General features: G+C 42.1%; 1 protein-coding gene across 1 annotated transcript in view; it reads left to right on the top strand.

Moving 5' to 3' along the window:
• The window catches only part of SNX30 (sorting nexin family member 30), a 119,440-nt gene that overhangs the window by 35,110 nt on the left and 69,508 nt on the right, over positions 1-14,822 (top strand). The window contains exon 2 of the mRNA XM_003312216.5: positions 12,699-12,890. Within this exon, the coding sequence (XP_003312264.2) occupies positions 12,699-12,890 (192 nt within the window). The remainder of the gene's footprint in view (positions 1-12,698; positions 12,891-14,822) is intronic.

The following is a 14,822-nucleotide window of genomic DNA, read 5'->3' as shown; positions in this document are numbered from 1 at the left end:
TGAAGTGGAAATAAAAGCATCTTTAGAAATCCTTACAGCTTATTGATCTCTTGCATATTGGCTTCAAGATAAGCCCCCAAGCCTCTCCATACAGATGGATACCCTGTAGTTGCTGCTGTACTAACATGTAGGAGCTGTCCTTTTTTTTTTTTTTTTTTTTTTTTTTTTTTGGAGACAAGATCTCACCCTGTCACCCAGGCTGCAATGCAGTGGCACCATCTTGGCTCACCACAGCCTTGACCTCCTGGGCTTAGGTGATCCTACCACCTCAGCCTCCTGAGTAGCTGGGACTATAGCCGTGCACCATCACGCTCTGCTAATCTTTTGTATTTTTTTTGTAGAGACAGGGTTTTGTTGTGTTGCCCAGGCTGGTCTTGAACTCCTGGACTCAAGTGATCTGCCTGCTGTAGCCTCCCAAAGTGCTGGGATTACGGGCCTGAGCCACCCTGCCTGGCCTCTTGTCTCTTTTCTGACTTCATTTTACACCTCATAGTTTATAGCTAAGTAAGGCTGTAAGAGTTTTTTTTTCCTCATTCATTCCTTCACTTTCTTCCTTCTTCTGTGTTTGTCCCTCTCCTAGTAGTGCATGGCCCTTGTTTACAGAGCTCATTTCTGTCTCTGGACTCAGAATGCCCATGTGAGAGGGCAAGACTGTGTGAACAGTATTAAATTTAAGGCCCTTTTCTTTTACGTCTGTCCTTGACTTTTTTTTTAACTTTTGAGATGGGGTTCCACCATGTTGCCCAGGCTCATCTCAAACTTGTGGGCTCAAGCAATCCGCCCACCTTGGCCTCCCAAAGTGCTAGGATTACAGGTGTGAGCCACCACGCCTGGCCCCTTCTTGCCTTTTTAAAATTTTCCTTACCTCTCCTTGTCTGGTTACTTAGGTGTGAAACTCCTTTGAGCCGTTTTGGTTTAGAATACCCTCTTCCTGTTTTTCCTCTTATTCTTTAATGTTTTAACTATGATCAGACTCTTGGTTCAGGGCCTTTTTCTTTTCCAGTGAATACGCTAACCATGGGAATAGAAATCACCCACATTCGGTCTGAGTCATGTCAGTGGGAATGTGGGAATTCGATCTGGGGCAGCCAGGTAGCCAGTCAGGTGGCGCTCCAGCCTGGAAGGCCATCTGTACTTTGGGGTTGTAGGCGAGCACACTTCAGGATTCTAAAAAGATGCTGTGCAGAAACTGTGTCTCAGGCCTCGAAAAGTTCCACGGAAAAACATCTCTTCTAGCTGCTTTGTGGTGAGATGCAGATCTAAATCAATACAACATTATTGAGTGCCACAAAACTAGTACCGTACAGGGAGAACCTGTTCTGTACGGGGAGAAAAAAATGAAGTGAAGACACTGTGGAAGGAAGTATGACCTATTTGAATGTAGTCACACGTTTCCTTCTCATTTAGCACATCCTCTTGTGTTCATTTTAGGTTTGGGTTGAGGATTTAAGGACAGCCCCCAGCCCCATAGGTAGGGTATGGGTGTCACAAATCATTAAATGTGGAAGTACTATACTAGAGGGCAGTTTGAATTTGGGTAGCTCAGGTAGGTCGAAATGTATTTCTGTTTCCTATTTTTAGTTTAGAGAGACAGTTTAGAATCTGTCATGATTTTTTTCCCTCCCTAGGTATTTTTGAGGCTCTAATAATTATAGGTTCTCTCCTAAGAAGCTTAGATGTAACATCTAAGCTCCCAAAGAAGATTGGCATTTGCATGTGCACATGCAAATGTTGGTGCATAATTTTTGGCCCCCAAGGTGCCTATGGGTTTCAGAGAGACAGCCCCTATTGTAGAGGAATGGTGAGTTTTCGGTAATTTTTGAGGCAAGGACGCTTTTTTTTTTAAAGATGGAGTCTCGCTCTGTCGCCCAGGGTAGAGTACAGTGGTGCGATCTTGGCTCACTGCAACCTCTGCCTCCCGGGTTCAAGCAGTTCTTCTGTCTCAGCCTCCCGAGTAGCTGGGACTACAGACACATGCCACCACATCTGGCTAATTTTTTTTCGTATGTTTACTAGAAACAGGGTTTTACCATATTGATCAGGCTGGTCTTGAACTCCTGACCTCAGGGGATCCACCCAAGGCAAGGACACTTTTAGTCTTGCTAAAAGTGCAAGGCTTTTGCAGCACATCTGAGAAGTGTGGGCTGTAAGAGTGGATTAACAGTAACCACTTGGCACCTGCTATTGGGAGTTGAGTCCTGCCCTGTTCCTCACTTGAGTGGTTTTTTTTGTCCTTGAGAAGGTTTGGGCTGGGGTGATGATTAATCAACAAGCACGTACTCAGCTCTGTATGATATTTTGTTTCCTCTAGGCCTTTGTTCTGAAAACTCAAAATGCCGTTTTCTTGGACTTTCCTTAGGCACCTGACTTCTTAGGTCACATGCCGAGTGCGCTCCGCGTGTGTAGTACCATGTCAGATGGTAGCACAGAAACATGTCAATGAGAACCAGGCTTTGTAAGATGAACAGATGGTACAGTTAAGAGGAATTGGGCGAAGGGTAGGAAAGGAACTATTGTTTATGAAGGGGTCGTTCTAGGCACCTTCTTCCTACCTAAGGAACGCCTGGATTGTGGTGTAGCACAGCCCTACCTGGGCTCCTCACACACCGCTCGAGGGACCTCATGCTTGTTACGTATAAGACTTTTCCTTATGTGTAATAGAGACAACTTGGATGATCTCTGGGGGCTTCTACACCCTAGACCCTTGTGTGATTTTGGTGCAGAAGTTTCAGTGGAGGAATGCCTTCCTTAGCTTTATAAGTTTTCAGTTGGCAAGATCCTGAGAATGAGGGTCAAAGTGGGCAGAAAAGAGAGCAGGATTGCAGGATTTTTTGTTTCTTTCTTGAGGCAGTGTCTTGCTCTGTGACTCAGGCTGGAGTGCAGTGGCACGATCTTGGCTCACCACAGCCTCAACCTCCTGGGCTTAGGTGATCTTCCCACCTCAGCCTCCCCAGTAGATGGGACCACAGGCATGTGCCACCACGCCCAGCTAATTTTTGTATTTTTTGTAGAGATAGAGTTTCACTATGTTGCCCAGGCTGGTCTTGAACTCCTGGGCTCAAGCAATCCTCCTGCCTTGGCCTCCCAAAATGCTGGGATTACATGAGTGCGCCACTGCACCTGGCCCCGAGAACAGGATTTTAGGTCGAGTTGTGTTCTCTTTGTTCGTGCCCTCTGGAAAGGTGAATTCTGTCTGCTTGGACTGTTGAGTCCTCCATGTGGCATGCACATCCTTGACCAGCAGCAGAGGCAGAATTTTTGTGTTGGGGATCTTAGTTATTGTTAGGAACAGGCTCGGAAATGCCTCTCGCCCTTGATTGTTGGGGATTTCTCAGCCTGGAATGTCCTGGCCAAGCTCTCCCCCAGCCTTGTTTTTCCATTTGGCAAGTCTACTTATTCTTCTCAAGTTGCCCCCATCCATTCATGGAGCTCTGTTCATAACCACTATTGCATTGCATCAGAGTTAGAGGTCTCGTGTCCATATTCCCAACTAAAGTTATTTAAACACAGATGCTATATATATATTCTGTTTTGTTTGGTAGCACTGCATTGGGATTTTGGCCTTGTGTATTCGGTGTTTAGTATGTGCTTGAAATACTGGATCTTCCTTAGAAGGAATGAACAGGAATCGTGTATGGTAAATACAGCTGAGAGTTGGGGAAAATCTTGGCTCCTAAGAATCATAAGAATGTCTGGAGAAGTGAATGTTAGTCTGGAGATTCTTAGAAAAATCTATTAACAGACACTGGTAACTTTGCCAAGGAATGTGGACCTGGGTTCTTTCATTTTGACTTTATGATCTTGTTAAGAGGTGTTCTTTTGCATCAGGCCAATGGGTAGAATTTGCTTGAAGGGCAGATTTTCTAATAGAAAACCTATGAAAAACATTTTCAGTTTCTAAACAACTTTAGCGACAAAGCTTTGAAACAGGTGATCTCTTAAACCATGTCTAAAGAAAAAGCCTTGGCTTATAAAAAATGGTCCTGAATCCAAAGTAGAAACACATAAAACTGTTCAGGGGGGATACTAACTTAGAAACCATAGGCTATGGGCCTTGGGAACTTGGAGATACTTGTACAAGCAACCTTGGAGTTTTTGGAGAATATTTGAAATGGGATTTCCTGGGCTGTGTGGCAAGGGAAACTGAACTTCCTACTAATAAGCAAGTAGCAGTGCAGAACTTGAGACTTACTATCAATAGTTAAGATACATTTGAATAACTATCCAAAACAAAAGATAAATCTCTATGTCTTAATATTCCCTACTTTTTATATCACTGTGTCCTATTTAGACTGTTAAAAATTATACAGACATTTTAATGATTATATGTGCTAGTCAGCTCTGCTGTGGTAATAACTCCAAAAATGCGAAGGTGTGCAACAAACATGTATTTCTAGGTCATGTCGTGTGTCAGTGGCTGTGAGTCAGCTTCTCTGGCCCTCTCCTGCAAGTCTTCCCATTCCAAAGGAGCAGCCCCTGTTTGGGACACACTACTTTCAAAGTCGAGGAGCAAGGGAGCTGGTGGAAGCATGCGTTGGCTCTTAAAGGATCTGCTCTGATCCAATGTACATACATGTACCATGTACCAGTGGCTGGAGCAAGTCACGTGTCCAAGGCCAAAGTCAGTGTGGTGGGGATGTGTCTTCCTGTGGGAAGTCACTTGGCAATAAGAAGAATATATGATCCTTTTAAAGGATGGGCAGTTCATAATTATGAACACTAATGCAATCTACCATATAGTCTTTGTCCTCCACTTCTTTCCCAGAACATTTAGTAAATATAGCAGTTCATGTTTACCGTTTAAAAATGCTTTAAACACATTTGCTCCCTATTATGTGTATTACAAATTTTAGATAATTTGGGAGGAGCCTGACCTATTGCCATGAACTGATGTGGCAGATCACTGTATGAGTTCAAGTATTCTTCTCTATATTATTGCGGTAACTAGACTTTCCAGAATGGTTTTGAATTATGGCAAATACTTTATATCTGAATGTAGTGGACATGCCTTTGTGATTTAAAAGGTCTTCATTTTTAAAATATGTCCACTACATTTTTTACTGTTTTATTGTTATTGGAGATAATTTACAGAGCATGAAATTCACCATTTTAAGGTATATAATTGGGTGTATATTCACAGGGTTGTGCAACCATCATCGCTATCTAATTTTAGAATATTTTGTAACCCCAAAAAGAAATTTGGTCTTTATTAAGCTGGCTCTCCCTGTTCCCCCTACCTGTAGCCCCTGGCAACCAAGTCTGCTTTCTGTCTTTCAGGATTTGCCTGTTCTGACATTTCATATAAATGGAATTATATAGCATGTGGCTTTTCTCATCTAGCTTCGTTCACTTAGAATAATGTCTTCAAGATTAATTGCTGATGTTTTCTGATAAATACTTTTAAACATATTTAGGAACTTTTTTTTTTTTTTTTTTGAGACGGAGCCTTGCTCTGTCGCCAGGCTGGAGTGCAGTGGCGCAATTGCGCTGCTCACTGCAACCTCCGCCTCCTGGGTTCAAGCGATTCTCCTGCCTCAGTCTCCCAAGTAGCTGAGACTACAGGTGCGTGCCACCACGCCCAGCTCATTTTTGTATTTTTAGTAGAGATGGGGTTTCACCATGTTGGCCAGGCTGGTTTCAATCTTTGACCTCGTGATCCACCCGCCTTGGCCTCTCAAAGTACTGGGATTACAGGCATGAGCCACTGCACCTGGCCGGGAACTTTCTTTTTACTTCTTAATTTTACTTAGAGATTTAAATGGAATGGCTGATATGAGTGATGCCAGTAAATATTTTGGTAGTTTTGGACATGAGTATCTTCAACAGTGGTTATATATAGAATCAGTTAATGTAATAAATTGTATTGATAAATTTCCTAATGTTAAATCATTCTTGCTTCCCTGGAATACATTTGACTTGATCCTGGTATATTTTTTTTTTCCAAAAATTCTTTTAGTGTACTGTTAGTTGTTACTTTATTAATGATGTTTATACTTGTTCTCAGTTTTCTTTTTTGTCCTAATATTTTGATACCGGGTATAGACAGTCATCATGAAATGATTTGAAAGGTTTCTGCATTTTAAAATTATGTCTTAGAATATTGAATAAAGTAGGACTTACTCTTTGAAGGTTCATGAGTGCTCACTGTGAAACACTTGGGACCCAGCTTACCTCTTCGTGGATGTTCTCTGACAACAGTTTTGTGGTTATTTATCTGTTTAGGTTTTTTATCTCTATTTAATTTCACCTTGATCACATAATTTTTCCTAGAAAGCCAGCTAGCTCATACAGATGTCCAAATTTGTTGGCGTAGTTATTCACAGCACAACCTTTTAATTTACAATTATACATAGACACAAGTTCTAAATAGTTATTGCCTGTTCCCTTTTTCCATTTTCCTCTTTTTTTATTTTTTATTGAGACAGCATCTCGCTCCGTCTCCTAGCCTGGAGTGCAGTGGTGCGATCTCTGCTCTCTGCAACCTCTGCCTCCTAGGTTCAAGCAATTCTCATGCCTCAGCCTCCTGAGTAGCTGTGACTACAGGCTTGAGCCACCACGCCTGGCTAACTTTTTGTATTTTTACTAGAGACAGGGTTTCCCCATGCTGCTCAGGCTGGTCTTGAGCTCCTGGGCTCAATCAAGCAATCCACCTGCCTCGGTCTCCCAAAGTGCTGGGATTATAGGTTTGAGGCCACTACACCTGGGCCATTTTCCTTTTTCTATATTGTTCGGATTTCCTAAGTTTTAGTTTATCTGATTCATCTTTCAGAAGAATTAAATTTTGCTTTTGTTTATAACTTTTGTTCTTTTCTGTTTTAATTTATGCTTTCATTTTTAGATTCTCTTTCCACTTTCTTTAGGCTTTTCTTTTCTTTTTCTTTTAATGGGAACACAGAGTAAGTCTGGCCTAAAGGATTCTGTTTTATGGGCTTCATCTTTTTCAAATGCATGTTTATCTGTTATTGAGGACTCTTGCTTTTTTTGTGTTTCGGTTTTCTTGGGTCTGAGTGATGAGCTAATGCCATTTTGAGTTGTTTTTATGGTTTACTTGCCTCTGATGAGGTAATAATTCAGGCCTGCTATTTGCCCCCATCAGAACAAGTGGATTATATTGGATCCTCTGTGTTTCTACTTGATGTTGTTAGCATTGTCTTAGATCCATAGATTACTAGTTATCTGTCAGATGGGAAAGAAGCCTGGCTTTCTCTGTGTTTTAGCTGCTCCCCCCATCTCAGTAGAGCTCAGTCCCCCCAGCATTGGCAGTCTGGCCTGCTTTGGGCTTGTTGGACACACCCCAGGGCAGCCAACCCAGATGCCTTCATGTTCCTATGAGCTGCTGCTTCCATCTCTACCCATCATGCGGGGGGAGAAGGCCATGTGGGCTGGGTGCCCTCTGCTGGTGGCCCACACTTGGTGTATTTGCCTGTGCTTGGCATCCCCTTGGTCACAGTCACAGCAGCCAACACCTTGGTGGTCCTGGATTGCCCCACTGCCAAACCTTCCATGTCCTCTACTCCCCACTGACAATCACACTTTCAAATTAGCGTGCGTGTAGAGGGGGTTCAAGGACATTTTCTACTTATTAAGTAACCTCAATAACCTGAAGTAACTTCGGTGACATGGGTTAGATTCCTCTGGGTTCTTTTTTCAGTTGTGGCCCAGGTAGAACCAGTAGACAGCCTTTGAGACCTTTGGCATTTGGATGGCACCCTTTCCTCATTTCCAGTATTGATATGACTCCAGTCACTGTTTTTCTTGTTCTTTTTACCTCCACTGTTTTTTTTTTTTTTCTTTCATTCTCTAGGTTAAATTAGTATCTGGAGGGTGGAAAAAGGGAGAACGCAGAGGCTTGTGTTCAACTCACTGAGTTTATCTAGAGGTCTAGCTTTCTAATTTTTTAAACAAGTGTGTCACATTACACATACAAACATGACCGCTTCCTGGTTATTGAGCCTTTGGGATTTTTCTAGGTTTCACTCTGTGTTCTTTGTATCATGAACATCTTTGAACAGAACATTTTTGAGATTATCCCTTTGAGTTTATTCTCCAAAGTGGGCTTAGCTTTAGTTTTACAACAAAATCAACAATCAAGAATATTCAGTTTGTATAGAACACATTCATTCATTTTTTTTCTTTTTTTTTGAGATGGAGTCTTGCTCTTGTCGCATAGGTTGGAGTGCAGTGGCGTGATCTCAGGTCACTGCACCCGCCGCCTCCCAAGTTCAAGCAGTTCTCCTGCCTCAGCCTCCTGAGTAGCAGGGATTACAGACGTGTGCCAACACCCTTGGCTAATTTTTGTATTTTTAGTAGAGATGGGGTTTTACCATGTTGGTCAGGTTGGTCTTGAACTCCTGACCTCGTGATCCACCCGCCTCGACCTCCCAAAGTGCTGGGATTACAGGTGTGAGCCACTGCGCGTGGCCAGCACATTCTTTAAGCATCTGCTGTGTACCTGGCACGAGGGAGTTAAATTAAGAAAAGTAATATGCAGTCTGTGTATTCAGAGAGCCATCATTTTACCCTTAACGTAAAGATGCCTTGAGAGGCTTTGTCAGGCTCCTCTGAGACTAGATCATTCACTTGCCCATATTCCTCCAATAGAATCAAAAAGAGAAATTAGATTGTTTTAGCATGACTTATTTTTATTAAAACTATATTGGCTCCTAGTCTATACCACTCTCTTCATAAATCATATGTTTAATGTAATATAAAATTTTGCCAGTGATTTATGTTAATTTAATATTCTGTCTTGTGGCTGGCTGACCATAATGGTGTATCTTAAAATTGAAATTCTTTGAACCAGAGGAGTTTGTAAAGCAACCTCACTCTGCATCTGTCTTCCTAGGGTAAAGTAAAAGTGGGAAGGAGTAAGAAATGCTCTTATAATGGAAACCTACATGGTGAAAATTGGTATTTTGCAACAATGGGGAGTTTTCATTATTAATCAACTATGTAGTTGTAACTCTTCACAAAGGCTATTCTGGATATCCTTTGTTATAATAAAAACATTAAGAAAATATATTTGAGGCCCCAACTGTGGGTCTCAATGCAATTTTTATTTTTTAGCAATTATTGTGTGTCTGCTATGAACCCAGCCTCATAGTTTATAAGAGGATGCAAGAATACTTACAAGCACGTGTGTGTGTGTCTGTGTGTGTGTGTGTGTGTGTATGAGAGAGAGAGAATAGTGATACAGCACCAGCCATGTACCACACACTATTCCAACTGCTTCCATATACTAACTAACTCAATCCCACTATACCCATTTTATAAATGAGGACACCGGGGCTTAGAGAGATTAAGAAGCTTGCTTAAGTTGCACTGGTAGTAATTAGTGGTACTGGGATTCAGAACTGGGCAGTCTGGCTCAGGTTAGCCTCAGTTGCTTGTCCTTCCACAGACATTTATTGAGTACTTTTGATAGGCAAGGGATTGAATTTGGTCGTTTCTAAGATTCATTCATTCATGAAATACTGAGTACCTACCATGGGCCAGGGTAGCATAGGAGGGAAGAATCTGGAGTATGTGGCAAGGTCTGATTGACTGACTCTCCCCTCCCTCACTCCCAACAACTGATTCGAGAAGTAACTTCATACTGTCTGACCAAGACATTTCAGATCTTTATGTGGGCTGTTCCTGGAAGGTTATTGGCTGAGGTTCCCAGGGCAAATGTTAGGGGAGTTGGCTTGAAGTCACTACCCGACCTGGGGAGACAGAAAGATAATCACACACACACACTCACAGTACAGTCACACACACACACACACACACGCACACATGATGAGCAAGGCACAGTTGCAGTCACTGGGGACTTACAGTGTTTGTGGATAAGTTTGATATATAAATAAATGATTAAAACTACAAAATGCTTCAGTGGAGGTGTCTTCAAAGTATTGAGAAGGGTGTGAGTAATTCTACCAGGGAGTGGGTCAAGGAAAGCGTTAAAGGAGAGGGGATTCAAGCAGATTCCTGGAAGATATTTGGAGATTATTATGTACAGCAGGGGAGCTTTTCCAGCAAAGATAAGGGGCATGAAACAGCTGGGTGGTTCCTGGGAACTGGTCCCTCGGATGTGGAAGGAGGTGGTAAGAAAGGAGGCTGCTGAGATCAAACCAGGCCGGATTGTGGGAAACCACTGTCTGAGCTGATTTTGGCATCTCTGCCTTAAGATTGTGAATTCTTTTTCTTTTGTGCAGTGTCTGTCCACTGACAGAGCTGTTCTGAGGCCCGGTGTGCTAGTGTTGATAAAATGTTAAGGGAGGGCCCCTGTGATGCCTAGCATGGCATCCTGCCTGAGGTCAGTGTTTAAATGTTTACTGAAATGACCAAGACATGATGTTTATCCTGGAGTTCCAGAGAAGATGTTGTCCCCCTATAAATCCCCAGACACTGGGGTGTGGACGCCGTGTGTCCCGTGGTACCAGTACATTGAAAAGGCAGTCCCATCAGTGGCTGCTACTGTAGTTGGACTCTGCAGTCACGTCCACACTGAGAGGGCCTGTTGAAGGTATGACGTCCCAGCTGATGAGCTTGCCCATCTGCCCTGTAGTCAGAAGCATAACGGAAGAGAAGTGGAGGGGGGAGGTCTATTGCCATGAGTACCTTCTGTGAAAATGGTACCCTTTTAGTAATTACAGTTTTTTTGATATTGCATAAGTAAGTATGTGATTAAATGATCTGTGGTCAGCAGAAATGGGAGTCGAAGGTGCTTTTTCTGTGTACTTTCCATTACCCCCCAAGTTTGGTGACATTGCCCTTGACCCCAGGCCACACTTCTTCACTCCGCCGTGTCCCATTGCCCTTCCCAGATGTCCCATCATCAGCTAGAGCTCATGGATGTGACTGCTAGGTTAACCTCTAATTTCCTGTACGTTCTCTTGCGTGGGGGCTAGGTCATAACTCACCTGCAAAACTCCAAGAGGAGAGAATATAGGGAAAGCACCCCCTCCTCCCCAGCCTGTGATCTGATGGCCCATAGGTCACCCAGGCTCTTCCCATGGTGTCATGTCACTTTCTTGCCATATTCTTTAGTCTCTGTCTCCCAGTTATTCCAAAGCGATATTCAGAGGCCTTCACATCTGCTGCTAGGCAGGGCTCTGTTCTGTTACCAAACCTCCAAACCAAACAAGATAACTAACTAGGCCTTCTCAGTTTCACAGCCATTTTTTGAATACTGTAGGGACATAATTTATTCATTGGCTTCTTACCAAGACCAAAGAGCGAGGTCTGCAATTTTAAAAATCTATCTTTCCCTTCCTTTCCTGGCATTTGCCCCACTGACTACCCTCCTACCCACTACTCTCTTTTAAAAAGTCATAGAAAATTTTAAGCATATAGAAAAGGGAAGAGAATTGTATAATGAACCTGCAGGTACCAGCTTCAATGGTGATCAGCTTGGGCATCTTGTATCATTTATATCCCCACCTACTCATCCTTAATTATTTTGAAGCAAATGCCATTTTATTTTATTCATAAATATTTTAGTATATAATTTTAAAAGATGAAGATTTTGTAAAATCATACTTCTATTATCATACCCAGTGATTCCTTAATATCAATATTCAAATTTCCCTAAATATCTCAAAATCTTTATCTTTTTGTATCTTGTTTTAATGGAATTGGTTGATCTCTTAAGTTTCTTTACATTTATAGGTGCTTGCGCTCTCTCTTCTTTTCTTTTTCTTTTTCTTTTTTTTTTTTTTTTTTGAGTTGGAGTCTTGCTCTGTCGCCCAGACTGGAGTGCAGTGGCATGATCCCGGCTCACTGCAACCTCTGCCTCCTGGGGTTCAAGCAATTCTCCTGCCTCAGCCCCCTGAGTAGGCGCACGCCACCATGCCCAGCTAATATTGGTATTTTTTTTTTTTTTTTTTTTTTTTTTTTAGTAGAGACGATTTCACCATGTTGGCCAGGCTGGTCTTGAACTCCTGACCTCAAGTGATCTGCCTGCCTTGGCCTCCCAAAGTGCTGGAATTACAGGGGTGAGGCACTGCGCCCAGCCAGGTTTCTTAATGTTTACCTGGGCCCACGTGGTGGTCTTGACAAAGTGGGAAAAACGGAGTATGCTCACAGGGAGCTTTCCTTGTTGAGGTTTGTTTTTTTTTTTAGATGGAGTTTCGCTCTTGTTGCCCAGGTTGGAGTGCAATGGCGCAGTCTCGGCTCACTGCAACCTCCACCTCCCAGGTTCAAGCAATTCTCCTGCCTCAGCTTCCCGAGTAGCTGGGATCACAGGCGTGCGCCACCATGTCCAGCTAATTTTTGTATATTTAGTAGAGACGGGATTTCACCATGTTGGCCAGACTGGTCTCAAACTTGTGACCTCAGGTGAGCCACCCGTCTCGGCCTCCCAAAGTGCTGGGATTACAGGCGTGAGCCACTGCGCCCAGCCCCTTGTTGAGGTTTGATGATGGTGGGGCCATTATGTTCTCTGCCCTTGAACTGCTTACTTATATTGGTTTCTCCAGCACTTCCTCAAAGATGAATTGGCATGAAATTGATTCAGAGCACTACCATAGTTTGTTTCTCTTGGTCGTAAAAGATTTGTTCACTCAAGAAACACTGAGTAGGGAGAGGCTCAGGTGTTTCGAAAGTTATTTTTGGGTTTTAGAAATGTTTATTGGTTTGGCTAAACCAGCTGCTTTTGCTGATACTCTCCAGTATGTGTTTTCATTTAATTTTAAGGTGCTCTTTTCTTCTTTTAGGATCTCATTTTGCCCAACGGTGGTACTCCAGCAGGTACTTCAAGTCCAGCTTCTTCATCTTCCCTTCTCAACAGACTTCAGCTTGATGATGATATTGATGGTGAGACTAGAGATCTCTTCGTTATAGTCGATGATCCCAAGAAGCATGTGTGTACAATGGAGACTTACATCACCTATAGGATCACCACCAAAGTAGGTCCCTGTGTTATAGAATGCCCGTGTTGAGTGGTCTCGGGGAATTGGGGTCTACCTCAGTGAATTTTGCCTTTGCTCTCCCCCTTATTGTACAACTCTGTTCACCTTGATTGCAATTGTGGGTGTGGCTTCTTGAGAGAATAGATGTAATTCAGATGAAAAGGATTATATATAATAGTTTTTTAAATCTTAGAATGAGGAAGAAATTGTGACTAAGATTTTTCAAATAAACATTTAATCCCTGTACTTGCGCTTATTTTTTTTTTACCATGATACTATTTAACATGTTAATATCATATTGCTTCTGAAATTTATGAATCATTGTATCAACCTAAATCACTGTGATGAGACCATGAATAAAATTTGGCCTAGGTGGGGTTGATGGTAGCAGGAGGAGGAATAATGGGAAGATAGAAACTAATACTGTCTTTCTGGTATGTGTCAGATAGGTAGTGGGCAGGTGTTGAGATTTAATTGATTAATTAAATAACTTTTAAGATCATAACAATTTTTTATTTTGGGACAGAGTCTTGCTCTGTTGCCCAGGCTGGAGTGCAGTGGTGTGATCTCAGCTCACTGCAACTTCCACCTCCCAGGTTCAAGCAATTCTCTTGCCTCAGCCTCCTGAGTAGCTGAGATTATAGGCATGTGCCACTATGCCCAGCTAATTTTTGTATTTTTAGTAGAGACAGGGTTTCACCTTATTGGCCAGGCTGGTCTCAAACTCCTGACCTCAGGTGATCCACCTGCCTTGGCCTCCCGAAGTGCTGGGATTACAGGCATGAGCCACCGCGCCCAGCCAAGATCATAACAATCTTAAAACTTATATCCTTTAGTTACAATTTTTCAGATGAAGAAATGGAGGTGGAAAGTTCAGATACCTCGCTCAAAGTTACAAAGTTGGTAACCAGGATTCTAATTTGAATTTGTAGGACTATACAGCCTGTATTTTAATTTTTAAAAACCATACTCTTTACATAATTCCACTTATAAAAGAATAATTTTAATGTATCATTTGTTACTTATGAAAATTATTTTTTGAATATTTAAAATAGTATTAAAGTTTTAGTCTTGGAACAAGGTTTCCCAATCTTGGCAGTATTAACCTTTTGGACTGAAGAGTTCTTTGCTGTGGGGGGCTGTCCTATAGAGTGTTTATCAGCAGCCCTGTCCTCTACCCATGAGACGGCAGGAGTGTTCTCTTGGTCCCCAGTTGTGACAACCAAAAATGTCTCCAGACATTGCCAAATGTTCCCTGGGGGACAGGATTGCCACCCCACCCCTGACCAGTTGAAAGCCACATATTTAGAGGAAGAATGACAATATTGACATTATTAGGGAGAGAATTCACATTATCACTTTCTATCTTGGCATAAAAAAGTGTTTAGTTAGGAAGCTATCCTATTTCTTGGTACCCCACCCCCACCAAGTCACATAACAAAGAATGATTTACAGATATCTTTGGAACCTTTAATAGATGGTGTCTTTATGGAAGGCATTAAGAGAAGCTCTGATGAGCGTGTCCCTCGTCTTTTACTGTGTCTTTTTTCTTTTTCATTGTAGAAAAAAATCATTTTTTATTTTGAAAGTTTTGTAAGTTCTGTACCTTTTTAAATTCTTTGGAAAGACAAGCAGGGAATAAAATACTCAAGTTGTGTTTCTTCATCTCTTATTGGATGAAAATTTTATATTTGTAAAAAAATAAAAGAAGCGATGCTGAAGGCCACATGCTGAGTGGAAGCAGGGAGCCTCCCTCAGCCCTTCTTACTTACCTTGTCCTTCTTGCCAAAAGCAACCATGGCTAAAATTTGCTGTGTGTCCTTCTAGTTGTTTTTCTTTGCGTTTACATTCACACACATGTATAGTTAGAATGTATATGATTTAGATTTCGGTGTAATGTTGCTTTCCAATGTTCCCTTCCATTTTATA

Source organism: Pan troglodytes, chromosome 11 (assembly GCF_028858775.2).
Source record: "Pan troglodytes isolate AG18354 chromosome 11, NHGRI_mPanTro3-v2.0_pri, whole genome shotgun sequence".
NCBI classification, from domain to species: Eukaryota; Metazoa; Chordata; class Mammalia; order Primates; family Hominidae; genus Pan; species Pan troglodytes.
Note: the sequence above shows the minus strand (reverse complement) of the source record. Positions and strands in the feature narration are given on the sequence as shown.